The sequence below is a fragment of the Ambystoma mexicanum genome, chromosome 8, assembly GCF_040938575.1.
Source record: "Ambystoma mexicanum isolate Mex_15411 chromosome 8, UKY_AmexF1_1, whole genome shotgun sequence".
Lineage (NCBI taxonomy): Eukaryota > Metazoa > Chordata > Amphibia > Caudata > Ambystomatidae > Ambystoma > Ambystoma mexicanum.
Window position 1 is genome coordinate 816,629,515 of NC_090929.1, and position 19,922 is coordinate 816,649,436.

General features: G+C 48.9%; 1 protein-coding gene across 3 annotated transcripts in view; it reads right to left on the reverse strand.

The window, feature by feature from the left end:
* SEC24C (SEC24 homolog C, COPII coat complex component) overlaps window positions 1-19,922 on the reverse strand; it is a 1,750,167-nt gene that overhangs the window by 365,348 nt on the left and 1,364,897 nt on the right. For all 3 annotated transcript variants that reach the window (XM_069610689.1, XM_069610688.1, XM_069610687.1), the window contains one exon: window positions 4,582-4,720. In XM_069610689.1, coding sequence (XP_069466790.1) covers window positions 4,582-4,720 — 139 coding nt within the window. The remainder of the gene's footprint in view (window positions 1-4,581; window positions 4,721-19,922) is intronic.

The window sequence follows — 19,922 nt, forward strand, 5'->3', positions numbered from 1 at the left end:
GAAGGTCCAGGTACCAGATCTGCCACGGCCACGCTGGTGCAACAAGGATCATCCTGCACCGGTATCGGCTGAGTTGGTTGATGACTCGAAGAAGCAATGGAGGGAATGCATATAGAAACAGGCCCTCGCAAGGGAATGAGAACGAGTCACCCATGCTCCCCGGCTGGGGCAACCTGCTGCTGGCAAACCTCTGACACTTGGTGTTCGTCGCCGTCGCAAACAGATCGATCTGGTGATTGCCCCATTTGCCAAACAGGTTGTCCACTTGGTCCTGCCGAAGCTCCCACTCGGGGCAAGAGCGTGTTCTTTACTCCTGCCAGGTGGAATGGAATGAGGAACATCATCTGGGCCTCTTTGGAGAGTGCTGGGGATCTGGTGCCCTCCCTGTTTCCAGATGTAAAACATTTACCTCGTTGAGCACGATCCTGTCTTGCAAATTTCCGGACACCTGGATCCAACAGGCTTCGAGGAACTCCTGCAGCCGGTGCATCCGTAACCTGCAGAGTTGGATGAGGTAAATGCATGACATCATGCCGAGCAGAGACTTGATGGTCCTCACCGTGGCAATCTTCAGAGCCAACAGCCGCTGCACTTTGCCCAGGATGGCCGCTATCCTCTCTTACGACAGTGACGCCAGGCATGACACTGCGTTGAGACGGGATCCCAGGAACAGCGCGTCCTGCGATGGAGTCAAGCAGGACTTTGCATGGTTCAATGAGAAACCAAGATCCGTCAGAAGGCAGATGGTCCTCGCTGTGTGGTCGACGGCGACTTCTCTTGATCTGGCACGGAGGAGCCAGTCGTCCAAGTAAGGGTAGACATGGATCCCTTGCAGTCGTAGATGGGCCGCCACCAGCGCCAGGCATTTGGTGAAGACTCTGGGCGCCGACTTCAGTCCGAAAGGAAAGGGCCTTGAATTGGTAATGCTTCCACTGAACGACGAAGCGCAGAAACTTGCAGTGTCCTTTGAGAACAGGGATGTGGAAGTACGCATCCTCCAGGTCCAACGACGACAGAAAGTCTCCCTCTTCCAGCTGCCCAAGCAAATGTTGAAGAGTGACCATTCAGAACTTCTGGGACTTTATGTATTTGTTCAGATGCTGCAGGTCAAGAATGGGCGTCCAGCCGCCGTTTTTCTTTCGTACGAGAAAGTACCTTAAGTCCACTCTGGACCCCCAGAGCTGCTTTGGAACTAGCTCCATCGCCCTTTTCTTTAGCATGGCCCGAACTTCCAGCAGCAGTTGAGGGACGTGGCATTCCTGCCGGGCCACTGGTGGTATTTGGGGACACTTCTGTTGGAACTCTAGCGTGTGTCCGTGGGCGAGAGTGTCCAGCACTCATCGGTCGGTGGAGATGGTCTTCCACGCGCTGACGAAGTTCGCCAGCGGGCCTCCCACCAGGGTGCACGGTGGGGGCCTGACGTCCTGGCCGGTTCATTCTTGCTTGGAGGTCGACAGGCCGCCTTGCGGTCCTTGACAACGCCAGTGTCCCCGCCGAAGGCCTTGGAGCGGCTCCTGTTGGTTTTTTGGGCCGAGGAACGGGAGGGTTGATGGTAAGAGGAGGAGCCCCCACCGAAACCCCTTGAAGATCGGCTAGACTCCTGAGGACCGAAAAGACGGCCGGCGCTGCTGTAGCATGCCCAGGGCACGTGCCGTCTCCGTGTCTGCCTTGATGGCATGTAGGGACTCATCCCCAGCTTTCCCGAAAAGATTGTCCCCATCAAAGGCCATGTCCAAAACCCTTGTCTGGACTTCCTATCGAAAGTTGGAGGCCTTAAGCCAGCCATGACGGCAAAGGCAAACGCCATTGCCCATATGGCGGAAACCCGCGTCTGCAATATCCATGGCCACTGTGATGCCCTGGTCCGACGCCACATCGCCCTCCTACAGAATCTCCAAAGCCTTTAAACCCCCTTATCGTCGGGGAGGAATTCCTGTAGAGGAGCGAGCTTAAACCACAGCTCCCGGTCACATCATGCCACGATAGCGAGGGCATTGGTGGCGTTGACGGTCGTCGCCACAGAGGAGATCACCTTCTTACCCATCGCAGCCAACTTCTTTCCCTCGTCAGGAGGGGTGGACGCTGCAGAAGACGTTGAGTCTGATGATTTCTTCTTGGCCGTTGCAGAAACCACTGAGTCCGGTGACGGTTGGGCCCGCAAGCACCCTGTACTACTTATCCAGCCAGTCCCTCTTCGCTGGGGCTGTAGAAGGGTTCTTCATGAGAGCCAGTCCTTCATCCCAAACGTCATCCAGGAGCGAGACTGAAAGGATGGTCTTCATCTTTGCCTCGTGGCACTGAAATAAGCAGCCCTCCTTTTCCTCCGGCGTGAGCTGGAAAAGCTCATGATCTGGAGATTATCGCATGGAACGATCCTATCTCGTCCATAGGGGAGGATCTGGGAGGAGGAGACGGGAGGTCCCCCATCTCGCCGTCATCTGTTCCTGTCGTCGTCGCTGTGTCCGACTCAGTCTCACCTGCGCGGGGTGGCAGAGAAGGAGGTCAAGGGTGGCAAGGAGGCAGCGGGTGCCTCTTCCTCCTCTTGGCTGGCGGTTCCTCTGTCGTCAGCGGGGCGGCCGGTGCCGCGGGAGGAGCAGATGGCGGGGTCGCCGGCATCCTCCTCTGTATCTCAGATACCAGAGTATGAGGGGCTGAGAGAATGTCCATTAACAAGTCTCAAGGCAGCAGTTTGGCCGTAGGCGGTTGGGGCGTAGGAGTAGGACCAGGGCCCTCGTTGTCCTTGGACCCTCCGTCGCCTTCCTTGACGGTATCCTCGTCGTCGCCCTCGTTGTGAGGAGCAACTCGGACTCCCCCCTCGTCATCGCCCTCCTGGATGGTCTAGAGGTAAACAAGTTCATCCTCCTCGGCAGAGGAGATTTCCGTGCCCTGGAGGATTTCAACAGCTCGCCCCCTTTCTACGAGTCCAGGGGGACGATCTCAGGGAGATGATCGGCATCCTCTTCTCCGGGGTTTTCTCAATGGGCTGGAACAAAGCCCCCTAAGGGGGAGGTTGGGGTCACCCTTGCCGTCGGAAGGGCGCCCTGAGGTTCGCCCCTGCGGCCTTTGTAAGGGACGCTACCACCACCTCGATGGAAGGCGCTGACTTAGTCTGGTGCACCTGGGCCTTCACGGTCAGGCCGGGCCCCTTGTCCTGCTTGGACTTCTTCGGGGGTCGTATCGGACCCTCGACCCCCTTTGGCCTTCTCTGCCGGACGCCGTACCCCGTTTTGCCTTCTCCTTGGTCGTCTCCGGGGCCACCTTTAGCTTACCCGGGTAATCCAACTTCCTCTTGTATGAAGATCCAGAGCGTTGACTGGAGACCGATGTAGCTGGGGATGTCGAACGCGCTCTGTCCGTCGCAGAGCCCGCCACAGCAGCGCTCCCGACGGTGGTGGACTTGCGGTGCTTGGCCTTTTGTTGGAACCCCACGGGTGGGGCGCCCTCAAAGGACTTAAAAGCCCGCTCATGCCCCCCCCTGGGAACCACCCGTTGCAGAGGCCTTGGCCTGCAGTCACTCTTGCAGCTATTTACGCCGATCCTTCAACGTGCGTTTCGAGAGATCACGGCAAAACGCACAATCCTCCTCCTTATACGTTGGGTACAGGCACTGGGAATGTTTGTCGTCCATGTGCACATTCTGCAAACCGCAGTCAGAGCAAAGCTTGAAAAGGGAAGGGAAATCCTTCTCCTCCGGCATGATCCACAAGGTGGAGGCCTGAAGAATCTATTGGAAGCTTCCACAAAGAAACTCTACGAAATCCGCCCTTCAGGGGCGCTGAAGAATCTGAAAAACGGGTCCCCGTTAATTGGAAGGATGATCGATGGAGCACATGGGCTCGATTGACCGAAAAATAGAGAAACCTCTTTCAAAAAAGCGAAAATCGCAGCAAAAGCTCGAGAGCTAAGCACGAGGACTCCCAACACTTGAATGTACGGTAAAAATCTGAAGATGGCTGCCAGAGGAGGGGCTTAAGTAGAGGGCAGTCATTGGCTGGGGGCAGTATGACCCAGAGCTCAGTGATTGGTTGTTATGAGAAAGACAGTTTCGAAATGAAACAAACAGATTTTTTCTTTTACCAAGGATTCCCAGCCTGACGACTGGGAATATTCATGAGCATGTAAATCCATGCCAGATCCCATGCTGGAGAAGCTGGGAAATTAAACGGAAACTGGTCTTTGAAAAGCAGCATACCGATTTGCATTTACAATTTAAAACCATTTCTGAAATGAGGATTCTTGGGTCCTGCAACTGGAGGGAAGTAACTCAAGAGTGCACATTAATGGAGAGAAACTTCACTGAGATCTTAATAAAAACTGGTATACATAAGGCTGAACATTACTTGGGATTATAGAACATCATGCTTTTTGATCTTATAAAGTAATATTCTATCTTGGATTTAGATTCCCAACAACTTTACAGACCATACAGGGACATTTTGGCATTGATATTCAAACCAGGCTTCTTTTCTGCCTTGAGAGAAAAAGTTGGGATTTAACCTTGTAAATAGTCTACTTTGCGATTGTGTGGGAAATCTTATTAAAAAATAAATTATTAGTATGCTTCATACGCCAATCACTTACCAAACTTGGCAAAGTAATTGATGAGTGTATCTGTCTCGCAGTTCCTGTATAGATCAGCCAATTGAGTGCAGCAATTCAGGGAGAGGTTATGGATACGTAGTCGACGTTGTCCCCCACAACTAGTGTACAGCACAGCACACTTTAAAGGGGAGGGAAGAAGGGGCAAGAAAAGACAGGATAGCAAGTATATTAAAAATTCTGATTGTTAAGTTGACATCATATTAAAAGGACATAACCGAGAAGGAATACATTAACTGCTGCCACAATGCAAGAGTTGTCCAGGGAGTCATGCTCTGGGGTAACGAAGAGTGAGGCTCATTCTAACAAAAGATTTACATGTGGCACCTAAATATCAACTTGGGTCTGAAGCATGCATTTTTAAATATACTAGCAATGTGCTTAACTGGAAACAGTGTGCTGTTCATGAAGTTGGAAACGGTTAAACAAAACAATACTTTATCCTTTTATAATTTGAACATTAAATCACACAACCCTTGGCTACATGTGTGCAAGAAAGTTTAATGTCAGGAATATGAACATCCTCCAGAATCTCAGTTATACAAAACTTATAGGATAACGGGGTGGTCAAACACATATACAAAAAACTGAACTTTCATTTATAGAGCATGCATAAATATTGTACGCTGGTTGATCAATACAGAGACAGAAAAGCCATCTTAGTGTGAGTGGTTGGTAATGCGAGGCAGACAACTGCTTGTTGATTTACCAACATTTGCCATTCATTTTGTTAAAGAAATTATGTTGAAAAAAATGACTCACTATGCTTATTGTGCTGAGGATTACCCTGCCTAACCGAAGCTAAGGGAACACAATAACACAGGATATCTGGCCCTCACACTAAGCAACAAATACATAAATAATATATATTTGGCAATGTAACATCAAATGAATAACCTTCACAGTCTAATATCCTGGGTGATGTCCCTTCACAGGTTTGTTGGTGTTCAAACAAAGAAAGAAATGTCTCAAATCAGTTATTGCTATTTAAAAGTCAATGGAAACGTTTGTCAACCACATTTCCACCAGTAGATCTCTTCCTCAGGTAAAAAGGCTAAGGCGTTTAGGTGGGCTGTAGGTGGCCAGTTCCTTGATACTGTAGACCCTATAAGATACTTGGGTGTGCAGTTCAATAACTCCATCTATGAACACCAATGGGTGAAAGATCTGAAACAAAAAACCATGAGTCTTGCCTTCCAAGCGGCAAAAATAAACAGAACCAGGGATAAAGAAAATTTACCATAGCTTTTGACGTTCTACTTGCAAAAGTAGTTCCTATATTAACTTTCGGAGCTGAGGTCAGCTGGAACATCAGCGAGCATATTTCGAACTCTTTAGAAGGGCGTTTTTTGCACTATGTTCTCCACCTACCACAATGTGTCTCAATGATATCTTTATGAGACGAACCGTCCCTGAACTCCTTGTATAGCCACGTGATCTGGAAATCAATCACACTAATGCGAAAAATGTCTGTTGAAAATCCAATGCCCACCTATCGAATATTCAACAAAACCTATTCTGACAATAATGTTACCTTATTAGACATGTGGTGTCTCAGAGTACAAGCCTGGGTCGATGCCGCGTGAATCTCCGAGTTTGATCTTTTCACTAGACCACAATACACAAAAAAGAAATTTGAATCTTGGGCTTGGATCAACATCGACGAACGGGGAAAAACTGTCCTCAACAAACTGGCTAGGCATTGGTCAAAAAAAGTTACATTTCCAGTCGCATTATTTAATGCATTCTCCATCTCGCTATTACCGTGAGCAATTCCTAAGGTTTCGACTGAACATTTTGAAATCTAAGGAAATTCTCTGGCAAAGAAAAGATAAACTGGCAAAAGACAATCTATGCCGTTTCTGTTCCTTGGCAGTCGAATCACTGAAACACTTAGTCATCGAGTGTGAGAAAACTAGTGCCATGCGTTCTGTACACCTGAGTCAATTTGCTCCTTTAGATAACGACATATTCGCTTGGTGGCTTAAGATTTCATCTGGTGCAAATGTTAAACATGTTGGTGCAATTGTGAACTATCTAGATGCACTACTGAAATGCCCGCTTTGAGCAGTCATCTCAAGCCTTTATTTTGTGTTTTGGAGGAAATGAACTGGGATAGAACTGACTCTTCGCATGTTATGTACAAACTGGCTGATTTGTCTTTATCTTTGCTTTTGTTCACTTACTTTCTCTTTCTGACGTGAAGAGCTATCGGTTTTGTAAGAGCATTTTGAGTTATGTTCGTGGAATTGAAAAAAGTTTTTATGTATGTTAAAACTAGATTTTTCAATAAAAAAAAAAATCTTCCTCTTGGTGAAATATCCACTTTCCACTTTATCCAAATAGTACCAATGGTAAACCCAGCCACGATGCTTTGTCACCTTCCTCAAGAAGACTTGCCACAGTTGAAAAAGAAATTCAACATTCATTAACACCAGTGATACACAGTTCTTAGTTAACAGTTTGTATTCTCTTGGTTACAGTTTTGAGCTTCACAAAGGTATATTTGTCAGGATGACTTACTGGTACTGCTGCTTCAACTTTTAACAACTTCAGTTCTACTTCATTCACTATGAGAATAGCCATCTTTGTCTCACAGTACTCCTCTTAGTTTTGACTACTATAATACTGCTTCCACTGATAACCAGATATACCACTATTGCTCAGTACTTTGGACTACTACCACAGCTTCAGGGATTTTTATTTTTTAAGAAGGGCTTCGACAAGATATACTTCAAAGTACTTCAACAACTTCAAGCAGGCAAGCCACTCTTCGTCTGAATAACTCTTCAAAAGGGGCAGCCTCTTTGCCTCCCTTGTCTGTCTGCCTCAACAATAACCTGACTGTCTTGGAGACTCACTTCTCTCTATCTCCCACAGTCTCTAGCACTACAGGTTGTCAACTTCAAAAAAGTCTTTACAAGCAACGGTCTCCCTTCCCCAACTTTATCTTCAACTTTCTGCTAGTTAGTATCCCGATCCATTACCCAGAAGCCTTGGTGCCACTCTTAGCTTCGGGTAATATATGCACACTTGTATCTTAGGCCAATGCACTTGTATCAACTTCACAGTACAGTTAGATTCCTTAACTCTGGGAAACATTGGTTTCAGTGTAAATATGGGGAGACTCTAGCCTTGGGCAATGCTGGTCTTCTTCAATTGTTATACACTTAAAATTCTTTAAATGAAAGGAAAGCTGTGTTAGAATAAAGAATAGAATTCAGTCTTTATTTGAAATTTAGAATTAGGCACACAACCACTTCTTGATATAGTAGTTTTCAAGGTTTAAGATTGGTATTTAATTGTATTCCTGTGTGAAAGTAAAGGATAGAGTTCAGGTCTCCTTTGGGAATCGCAATTAGGCACACACAACCATCCTCCGATGTAGATTGTTACTTTTGTATTGTCAAGTTAGGTATTTGGTAATGGACCTAGCAGCGTTCCCTCTCTATAATTAGGGACATGCAACCACTCCTTAAAGCAATAACAGTCTTAGAATAGTGGAACAATGGGTTTTAGTCACACTAGTTTCTCACGTGAGTAAAAGACTTATCGTTATAAGGAAGTGCTACATTTCCATTGTTCAGAGTATTTTAGATGCAACAAACATCTTCTACTCGCTTAAAGTCTTACTCGAGTTAACAAGGAGCTGGATACTGTTGCCGGCAATGATTGCGCAATGTTAACGCTGTACTTCACTCACAGGCTTCTTAGACACTTGCTCTGCAGGTCGCACTGCTTTCCTGACTTCTGCCACAACTTCTACTGCTTCTGGCTCGATGGGCACCTACACCCTTCTCCTGAAAAGGTGTCTACAGTCCAGCAATATGTTTTGGGAGCTCCTTTCACTCCCAAAACCTGTGGCTGAACAATTACTTCTTGCCTTGGTCTCGGCAACCACAGCAATCAGGCTCACATGTGAAAAGACCTTTCTCCTGCACGTCATTCACTGCACAGCCTCTGCACTTCAGAGTTTGGGGGGGGAAGAGTGCCCTGTCAGACCAGACGGGTAAAATCTGCTGTCTCCACGTTCTGGCGTCCCACTTGTTCTCCCACTTCGGCTTGGTTTGCCAGTCTCACGCCATCTTCCTTCTGCTACAGCTCGCATTCCAGTCACAGTTCCAGCTCCTTTCACTCCTAATTGCCTGCACCCGAGGGGGCTTATATCTCGGGTCACAGATTTTGTGCGTGGAGGGACACTAGAATAGCAATATGCAATCACCTGTTTTGGCAACCCAAAAAGGCACCTCCTTTCAGGGGACAAATACATAATCTCATTCAATGGAATCTGCTCACCAACCTGGGCCCCGTTTCCTCCCAGGTGATCCTCCCGCAGTACACCAGGAAGAGTCTGCGTCCCTGGTCACCTGTGCGGAGACTTAATGCAGGGTTTTGGTCACGGATCCGCAGGATTCTTTTCATTAGATTACTTGCAACACTGTTATCCACTATGCTAGATGTTTCAGGTTTGGAACAAAATAATACTTAAAACCATGCATTATAAAAAAGTGTTTAGTATCAGAACCAAACCAACAACTGATGTCACAGTACCCGATATCGCCCCGTTTTGTTTGTTGAACACACTGCTCTAGTTGAATCATAAGATAAGATTAGTTTCTTCTGAGAAACACTCATTTCCATCATAGAATAACTAGGCCAGTCAGTTCGGGAGATTTTTCTACAGCCCTCTGTCAAGAGATTTAAAACCAACTAAACTAGAGGCAAGACAGGATATACAACTAAAAGATAGACCAAAGTTTGTAAAGGGTACCTGATCGGGCAAAATCTCATTTTGGGGGGTCTGCGGTCCCATTTTATCAGACCCATATTATTTTTGTTTATCCCCCCCTTTTGCTTTAGGGTCTCTGACCTCTCTTTGTGGTCGGAGGGACACTTAATGAAACCCCCTGCCAGAGTAACCTTTTTTACCATATGGTCCTCTGGTAGCCCATACGGCCCCTCGGACAGGGGTGCTTTTGAAGTATCCTGGTTTCGGCCGTAGTGTGATTGAACACCCTACATTGGTTTGAGGGAATACGCTGTTAAAAGTTGTAATTTGGTCTTGACTTCAACAGGGGTGAAGAAAATGTACTACATTAGTAGCCCAACGTACCTTGGTGTACTAAAGTTTTTTTTTAAAAAAGAGCTACTCTGCCATTTTGTTTTTTGGTCATCGCTTTGTCCTGGGAAAGCATAAGGCAGGTCTAAAACGGCCACTGCACACATACGTGCTCACTCTGATTTAGCCATGTCCCCGCTAATTTGCTTTGTACTGGTGTAGACAATTCCCTAGCCTGAGATAGGCCATTAAACATCTTGTGTGAGTGGATGTTAAGAATGATTTCCAAAATCAGCACTTAGTGGGAAGATTTTGGGAGGCCACCATATTTAAGGTAAATAGGAGAGAGACTGAAAGGTTAGCCATAAGCCAGTCAAGGTAAGGTAGGTGATCAGTTAAGGCTTAGTCTCAGGAAAAGTGAGAGAGTAGTTTGATGAGTGCACACAGAGAGAACAATAAGTAACAAGTTACTTGCCTGTAACTATTGTTCTCCAGCATGGGTCTGGCATGGATTCACATGCTCATGAATATTACCAGTCAGGCCGGGAACATTTTCACGTTCACTTACAAACTGTAGTTCTCCTCTAAACCAATCACTGTCCTCTGGGTCCTACTAGCCCGCATCCAATGACAGTCATCTCAACAGTCATCTCCCTAAGCCCCTCCTCTGGCAGCCACCTTCAGTTGTGGTAAGCAAGTGGCAGTATGAACAAGAAAAGGCGCAGAGGGGTAGGAGGGAGGGTTCATATGTGAATGGATGCCAGACCAATGCTGGAGAACAATAGTTCCAGGTAAGTAACTTGCTCCTTCTCCAGCATGGGGTCCGGCATGGATTCACATGCTCATGAATAAAGAATACATAACAGTACAACATTACACAACCACAGGAGGTGGCAAGGCTCAACAGAAGCAATTACTCTAACCTCCGGAACAGGCTCACCTCAAGCGAACAGATTGCATAGCACTGCTTGGTCAACTCTGGACTCCTCCCTGGAATCCCCGTTGAGGCAGTAGAATCGCGTGAAGGTGTGCGTGGACCTACAAGTAGTAGCCCTGCAGATGTCCAGCAGGGGCACTCTGGACAGGAACGCTGTTGTCACAGTGATCGCTCTGGTAGAGTGGGCTCTCGTACGGCTGAGCAGCGGTAGGGCCGCCAACCGATGACAGTGTGTGATGCAGCCAGAGAGCTACCTTGAGATGGAAGCCTTGGACAAGGCCTTCTCATGGTTCACATGACCAAAGATCACGAACAGCTGAGAAGCCTTCGGAAAACTCTTTGTGCGTGCCACATAGAACTTTAGAGCACAAGCAACGTCCATCGAATGCATGGCCCTTTCAGGCGGTGACGTAGGCTTTGGAAAAAACACAGATAACACCAAAGGCTGGTTGAGGTGGAATTCCGACAGAACCTTCGGCATGAAGGAGAGGTGCGGCCGTAGGACCACCCTGGAATAGCGGAAAGTCAGGTATGGCTGCTTGCAGCATAGGGCCTGGATCTCACCCACCCTCCTGGCAATAGGTAATGGTCACAAGGAAAGCTGTCTTCCACGGGAGGAACTTGAGAGGGGTCTGATGCATTGGCTTGAAGGGGGCCCCCCCCCATGAGCCTCATCAGCACCACATTGAGCTCCCACGCCGGGGCAAAAGTCTTCACAGACAGGAAAGATCAAAACAGACCTTTGAGGAACTCCTCGATGAGACGATGGAACCAAAGAGATGATCTTCTGCAGACCTGGTGTAGGGTGAGATAGCCGCCAGATTCACCTTGATAGAGGCGTGTACCGGTCCGGCCTTGGCCAAGGACAAGTATGGAAGAAGCTGCAGGGCCGTGACCCTAGGAGGGGTGGTGATCTGTGACCGCCACCCCTTAGCGAAATGCTTCCACTTGTGACCGTAGCATTTAAGAGTCGACGACGCTCTGGCCTTGGCAAGGACTTCCTTGCAGTCCGATGGGTGCATTCCTTTAACCATGGGGATTAAGCATAGGGAGTTTCGGGCACCTCCCCAACTTCCTGCCCCTGCCAGACATACTGGAGCCAGAGCAGGCTTCACTCGTGATTCCCGACAAACAAAGGGACCAAACCTGGCTTGGCGCGCAGAGTAAATCTCAAGAAGGACCTTTCCAGCAAGAAATGGTGAAAAAAGAAAACCGGGGCCATTTTTACAAAATGGGCACCCATGAGTGCCTTACTGCAGCTGCGAATGCAGCCCGCAGTAAAACACACAATGGTAGTAAAAAGTAAACCACTAACACCAGCCATTAATTGTAGAAAGGGTAACATTAAAATGGTACATAAGAAACTAGACAAAGGGTATACTAAGTAACCCCTCCAGCACCCTATGTTAAGATAGTGTGTGCTGGGTCTAAAAAGTTACATATTTTAAGTAAAGTCAATTTCACTTCAATGCTCTTGGAAACAGTAGTTTAACCAAGAGAAGTTATTTAAACCTTTGGGAAGTCGGAGAGAAGTCGGACTGAAGGTGCTGTGTGACACAATGTAAAGATGATGCTAATGGAGTTTGTACATGAGAGAGTGGACAAAAGGTCTCGCTCTCTCTAGGTAAGAAATTAAAAAGTCCCAAAGTCCAGCAAAAGTGCTGGGTGTCTCCAAGGTAGAACGGAATTAGAAGATTTCTGAGAATTCTCCTTAACACAGCTTAACTTAAAGAAAACAGAGGCGATTCTCTTTAGACCAAAACATGTATTGGAGAGGAATTGTAGTCCACCCCCACCTCTATTTTTGGGCTCAAGACTCAAATATGCTTCCACAGTAAAAAACCTGGGATGCATATGGCAGAGTGATCTGGGCTGCAATGGTCAAATCTCAGGTAAAGTGCTGTCAGCTTTTCATAACATACGGCTGTTGCGGCAAGCTCTCCCTTATGTGCCTGAGACTGACCGCGCTTTGGTTGTGGGAGCTCTAGTTAATTCGAAACTAGACTACTGTAACAGACTCCTTGCTTGAGTTCTGGCAAAACAGATCCACCACCTACAAAGGGCACAAAACGCAGCAGTCAGACTAGTGTTTGGCACACCTAAAAATACTCCAACTTCAGGATCGTATAAAGTTCAAGATTAGAGGTCTGGTGTTTAAATGTATTAATGGTTTGGCACCAAGCTATCCGAGGGATAAGCTGAACTTCTACCACTCCGCTCAGGCCCTAAGGTCGGAAGATAAGGTACACTAATTCCTTTTTAACATTCCGTGCAGGTTTAAAAACTCATCTTTTCAAGGGGGGGGGGGGGGACAGGGGGAGGTGTTGAGCAGCCCGAAAATGGCTGCCTAGCTGCAGAGCTCCCTGAATCGAGGAACTTAATCCGGCCTCATCGGCGGTCCACTCTGCTGCCATCGCCATACAACTTGCTGGGCTGCTACCTGACACCTGCTGCCTGCCCGGACCGAGTTTTGGACTGCATCGAGCTCCGGAGGACCCGCTACATTGTCCATGACTTTGCGGCCTGCGCTCTCCGGCGCTGCCGCGTGCTTGATGGCGGACCTCCCCGGCGGAGACCCCGCCCCGGATTATCGGCTGGATCGGGCTTGCCTGCCGGCCCTCATCGCCCTGCTGCTGGATTGCGGCGTGCACCGGGGAGTGAGTCTCCCTCCTTCCCCGGGGGTTGCGGCCCCTCCTGTATCTGGCCGCGAGGTGCGGAGGACTCGGCCCCCCCATCTGCCACTCTCCTGGAACGCCCCAGGTACCTGTGTTGCGGCGCTGTGTCCTGGCCTGTCTGCGGTGCCTGGGAAGCAACTGCAGCCTTCCACCGCCCATAGCAGGCCGGAACTGCGCCGAGCGCACTACGAGCAGGTGAGGCGCTGGGGGGGGGCGGTATTGATCCCTCCTGCTTGTAACATCCAGGGGGGTGCCTCTCCGCTGTGTGTGCCCCCCCCTGCTCACCCTGGACTGTCCCAACCACAGCATGGCCTGACCTCGCCTACAGGGAGGCGGCCCCACATTAAGGCTCTCACTCCTATTGGGACCGACTGGGCTGTTAGGGAGAATTCTCTGTTAAGGCTAATTTCCCAAACCTAGTGAGTCCCCCAGCAGCTTTGCTGGATTTTTTGGGGTTTATTTTTTTCTCCTGCTAAGAGTGAGACTCTTTTTCTCCCACTCTTAGGCATGATTTGAGAATGTCCTTTGACTATGTAATGTGTTTTATGGGCTATGGGGTCTTTTACTCCATAGGGCTTCATGTGTTTTTGGTATGTGTGTTACACAGCACCCTCAGTGCAGTAACACAGGGGTGTCATAGTGACCCCCAAACATAGACTCCATACCCTGGGACTGACTACTGTCTCCCAGGGCATATAAAGTCACAATTGGCTTTACTAGTCTTAAATTGTGAACAGAACCAGTACAAACCATCATATTGTGGAAGTACAGGTAGGGGTAATTAGATTGCCCCTGGGACTGTTTTTCAAGGGGGCACTGTCCAGTCCCCCCTTGTTGAGTTTCTGGCTGGTGGCAGTGGATACCACGCAAAATATTCCACCGGAATATTTCCTATGGGATTTTCCCATTCATTTTAAACGCACCACTTTTTGGTGCAATGTTAAAGATACCGCCGGGTTATTTATTTAATATTTATTCCCCGGTTGGGTCTTTTTGCCAGGACTCGGTTTTAAAATGGCGTTTGTGTTCGCCTCTGAAACTCTAACCCAAGTCAAGCCTTTTGTTCCACTTTTTGGCGGGCTTCTCCACAGAAGCCCTCCAAATGGTGCCACTCTGTCTGGGGTCAACAGGATGTGTGGCAGGGGGATTAGGCACCCTTGACTGAGTTTCCTTGGCAACTCAAGTCGCACTCTTGTGTGATTGGCCCAGTGGTGAGTCGCTGGCTCACCACTTAGCATGTTTGAGTGACAGCTACGCTGATGAATGGGGGTTTTGCTGCATAAAAGCAGGGCTTTGGGGACTGGAACTTGAGAAGTCACCACAGGACCTAAAGAATCCGAAGAGGGGAGAAGCTGAGCCATCTACGACGACGACGACACCACCGGTGGAGCCCTGCTGTACGAAACTCACTACTTTCCCGACGACAGAGGAGATCTTCTTCCAGGAGAGTCTTCTTCCCTTGGAGCTGGTGGGACCAACCAGTTCGCCTTTTTCGCCTTCCTGGATCGTCTCGTGGTCGAATCGCCCGTGCCAAGCACCCCGGCGGCCGGATAGCCACGCTTCACCACTACTGTAAATAAAAAGGTAGTACCTTTTAACCGGGAAACTCCGCGGCTGGTTTCTTCCCTGGCAGTGCAACGACCTCCAGCTTTCCTCCACGTCGAGATCATCTCTTCCCCTGGACGAAGCCCCGACTTGCACCCGCTGCCAGTTACAACTGCCTCCGCTAGAGCTTTCTCACCATTTCAGGTACTGTGACCTGCCTGGTCTCCCTTGCAACAGATTGTCCAAAGTGTCCCGTAAATCCTTGACTCTCTATCCTGGGGTGACCTCGGACCTGTTAACATTACCTTTCTGATTTGATCCAACCTCTTGACTTTTCTGCAAAGACTTTGAGTGCATTTCCACTGTGTGATCTTGGGCACATTCCGCCTTGCTCTCTCCAAAAGTGGGCCTGGCCTATGAACTTTTTGCTCTACAGTAGACCCTGCCTTTCTTGACTTGCTGGGGGTTCTTAAAAGTGTTGGTACTGTGTGATTTTCCTATTCTGCCTTTTTTCTCCCTTTTTAAACAAATTATTGGAGTGCCATCTACGGTTACGCGTTCACCTCTGTTTTGCTAAATAAGTGGTGTCTTAACCTAGACTTGTCAAACAATTAACTAGGGAGGTGTATATACTTATAGTGACTGTGTTTGAACTTGCTTGACATATTAGTGCCAGTGTATTTTACAAGTGTGTTTTTAAATAAATAATTATATACTTTTATACCAAAGCTCTGGTCAGTGTTTGCTTGTGCTACTGTATTTTTAGCCCTAGTGTGTATACTCTATATACTGCCTAACTCTTCTTGAGAGAAGTCTGACTGCTCAGCCACAGCTACCAGGTAAATCTGGGTGGTGTAGACTGCTACCAATTGGGTTTACTGCATACTCCTGTAGTCTTAAACTTTTTGCAGTGGTCCCTAAGGGAACTGCACAGGTTTCTGCCTAACATGGGCACATGATACACCTGGCCACGGCCAACTTGTCCAGTAGTCATCACGGACCTCCCCTGCCTCCGGCTTGGTGACATTTAATTATAGGCGGCCTGACACCCGGAGCAGCTGTGTATGCCCCAACGCGCCCGCTGCGTGTCCCCCAACGGCACCACCCCTCCAACGTTCTGACGGGCAGACGCCCCACTTCTACTGTGGCCCCTAACTCCACCCGGGCTGCTGCATAACGCGCCCCTTTGCTACCAGATACGTTCAATACTGAGGGCTGCACCACCAACTAACCCAATTGCACCTAGGCGCAATGGCGCCGTTGAATACTTCTTGGAACCTCATCACAAATTGCCATCAATAGCAAGTGGTGGGCCGTCTCTTACTCCTGGCTCCGTCGTTGGGAACTGAATCTGTTATTACACACCTGTGTCCTGCATAACGCCGGGTCTGAACCGACGGGCCCCCTCAATCACATCAGCACTGTCTAATAGATCTAGAGGGGCCAATAAGGTGGGCGCCATGGACAAATTCGCAAAGGCCACCCCTCGTGCGGAGGTTGAGCCCGAGGCACCCGTCCAGGAGGACTCTGACCATGTGCCCTCCTCCAGTGCATCTGCTCTGGATCTCACCGCAATGTTGGAATCCATGGCCAAAAATGTTGCTTCCTTCCATGAAAAGCTTGATGACATTAACGCCAATGTGGCATCCCTCAAATCTCGTGTCGACCAGGCGGGAAATAGAATCACGGAGGCCGAAAATCGCATTGGGGCAAATGAAGATAGTCTACACTCGCTGCAGGACACGGTGGCCACTCTGACCCGAGACATGAAAACTGTAAAGGCAAAATCTGATGATCTTGAATCCCGCTCACGCAGGAACAACCTTCGTATTATCGGGGTTCCTGAGAATGCCCTCAAGGGCTGTATGGAATTGGCAGTCGAGACACTTCTTAGAGACCTCCTGGGCGACCCTGCCCTGTCACCATACTTTACGGTCGAGCGAGCCCACCGTGCCTTATCACCACGCCCTAAGCCAGGGGACTTCCTCAGGCCTATAATTGCCAGGATCCTTAATTATAGGGATAGAGACCTCATCCTCCGCATGACCCGCGAGAAGGGGGACCTCCGCCTTGACTCACACCATTCGTATATTCCCCGACTTCTCCGTTGGGGTACAGCAGGAGAGACGCCAGTTCCTTGGCGTCAAGAAACTACTACGGGAACGCAACGTCCCCTATGCAATCCTTTTTCCAGCCGTCTCAAGATCACCTTCAAGGAAAAACTGTACTTTTTCACTATCCCGGAGGAAGCCGTGAAATTCATGGAATCTCAGATACCACTTCACAATGCAAATGAGGATCTTGATGCCAATTACTGAATCCCATCAAATTTTTAATCATGTAGCCTAGTCATTATTGTTTGTTCTTAATGTGCTGATGGTAACAACATCCCACTGTCCCAATTACGCATGCACACTGGATGCTCGCAACAACCATGCCTGGCATTGACCTTTGCGAGGCCGTCTGTGGTCCCTCCCTGGTCCCCGCAGGTCTGTCCTCAGTCACTCACGTCAGATCTCACATTTGCCCCATTGTTAACTAGCGGGGTGTGGGACAAGATGACTAGCATGCGTTCTAATGTTCTATGTACCGCCTGATACTCTACGCTATCCGTATCTGTCCTAGTTCCACCTCACGGCAACAGCGCACCCCACTGCGATTGCAATGTTCATTTTTGTTACGTTATTGTTGGGTTTTGGCCCCGGTTGAGCCACTAGCGAATTGGACCCATGTTGGGGACCCATCGCTAACCCCGTATCGATGTGGATTTTGGTTCTTAACGGAGGGTGGATACATTACCCACGAGGATGGGGTGGTGCGGTTGGGGGGGTGTATGGGCCGGGGACTGTTATTGGAAATGGCAGAGGCAGAATTGAGCACTACACTGCATCGGGGCACATGCATAGAGTTGTTTCACATGGTGAATGTATTGTACGGCGACAGAGCTGGGATGTACCCTGAACCCCGAGAATGCCTACTATAGTAATGTCTTGGAACATCCGGGGCCTGAGCAACTACACCAAGGCCCGTAGAGTCATGGCCTACGCCAACAGACATGGATGTAAAATACTATATTTACAGGAGACACACGCCATGAGCCCCCTCACAAAGTGTATGGCCCCATCCCGGGGACCCAATAGATATTTCAAGTCGTACTTACACAGGCCAGGGGGGTCCTGACGATGATTCACAAGTCACTCAAGTTTGCACTGCACAGGAGTTGCATCGACACAGAGGGGAGATATGTCATACTACATTGCACGATAACCAATATAGAATACCTCTTGGTGAATACCTATAGGCCTAATGTGGACACGCCCGATTTTGTTGATCTGGTGGCATCCATCCTGCTGGGCTATGCGGGGGTGCAGATTATTTGGGGTGGGGATATGAATTTTATCCTAGACACTACCTTGGATAGGACTGGCACGGCCCCTAGACAGCTGACTGGTGGGTCACGTAGACTGCTGGCTCACTGCACAACCCTTGATATACGTGATGTATGGAGGACACTACACCCACAGACACGAGAATACACCTACTACTCTTCAGTCCACAACAGCCCCTCTAGAATAGACATGTTTCTACTGTCAAGAGGAATGCTGGGTAGAGTGGCAGATACATGTATACTTGCCCGCACGCTCTCAGACCATGCTCCGGTCCTGCTCGCTCTGGACCTTGGTGCCCTCCCCCACCTACCATCAATACGTGGAGATTTAGGTTGGCCGCCCTTCAGGATATCATCTTTAAGGCAGACATCCTCGCCGACATCCAATCCTACTTTGAACACAACACATCCCAAACCACCACGATGGCAACCCGATGGGACGCCTTTAAGGCCTTTATCAGGGGAATGGCCATTTCCAGGGAGGCGGGGGTTCTTAAAACTATCAGAGCAGCCCTCAGCCGGTCGGAAGCCAGATTGCACGAACTAGAACAGGCACACCCGGCATCAGTTGACCCTGCTGTTCTTTCCCAGATTAGTGAAGAGTTGCACTCATTTAATGAATTGGCCACAAGGGAGGTCCAGCACTTTAGCCGCCCTCAGGCAGCCCGGAAGTATGGAGAGGGTGATAGACCTGGCAAAACACTAGCTGCCTTGACGAGGGCAGAGTGGGGCATTACCCAGATCACTTGTGTTAGGGATAAACAAGGGGCAATCAATGGTCTGACCAACGGATATTGGATGTCTTCACAGACTTCTACACGGAACTATACTCCCAACCTCCCGAACACAATAAATCCCATATGAGAGACCTCCTTGCGCAGATTGCCACAACTTGTGCCTCCACCGCAACCAGAAACCAACTGGACTCTCCGATTGTATTGGATGAGATTGTTGAGGCCATATCAGGTCTCCCTAAAGGCAAGGCACCCGGCCCCGATGGGCTTAAGGCGGAATTTTATCAGGAGCACACTGCACTCCTGGCCCCTAAACTCCTTGAGGTGTGGGATGATGCACTCCGACTGGGCTCTCTCCCTCGCACCTTGCGTGAGGCTGCCATCACAGTACTACTTAAACCCGGCAAACTCGGTGATGAATGTGGGTCGTATAGACCCCTCTCGCTAATGAACCTTGATACCAAAGTTTTCGCTAAAGTGATTGCCAACCGCTTTCTTCCAATCATGTCATATATGGTACATGATGACCAATCAGGGTTTGTGCCTGGGAGATCCACATCCCATAATATTAGGAGACTCCTCAATGTCATGGCCCGAATTGACCAAGGCACCAAGGCTGTTGCGGTCTCGCTTGATGCCCAGAAGGCATTCGACATGGTATCCTGGAGGTATATGTGGCTGGTGCTGGAAACCATAGGCATTGGACCAAACATGATTGGATACATTAAATTACTGTACACCTCACCAGTGGCCAGGGTTCGAGTCAACTCCCAGACGTCTGGCCTAATCCCACTCTTCAGAGGCACCCTACAGGGTTGCCCGTTCTCCCCGATTCTTTTCACCCTGGCGATAGAGCCAATGGCGGATCATGTAAGGGCACGCCATTCACGCAAAGGGATACGGTTGAAAGACGTTCCCGAAATCATTTCACTCTATGCCGAGGATGTACTGCTATTCATTAGAGACCCCACCAATAACCTCGATC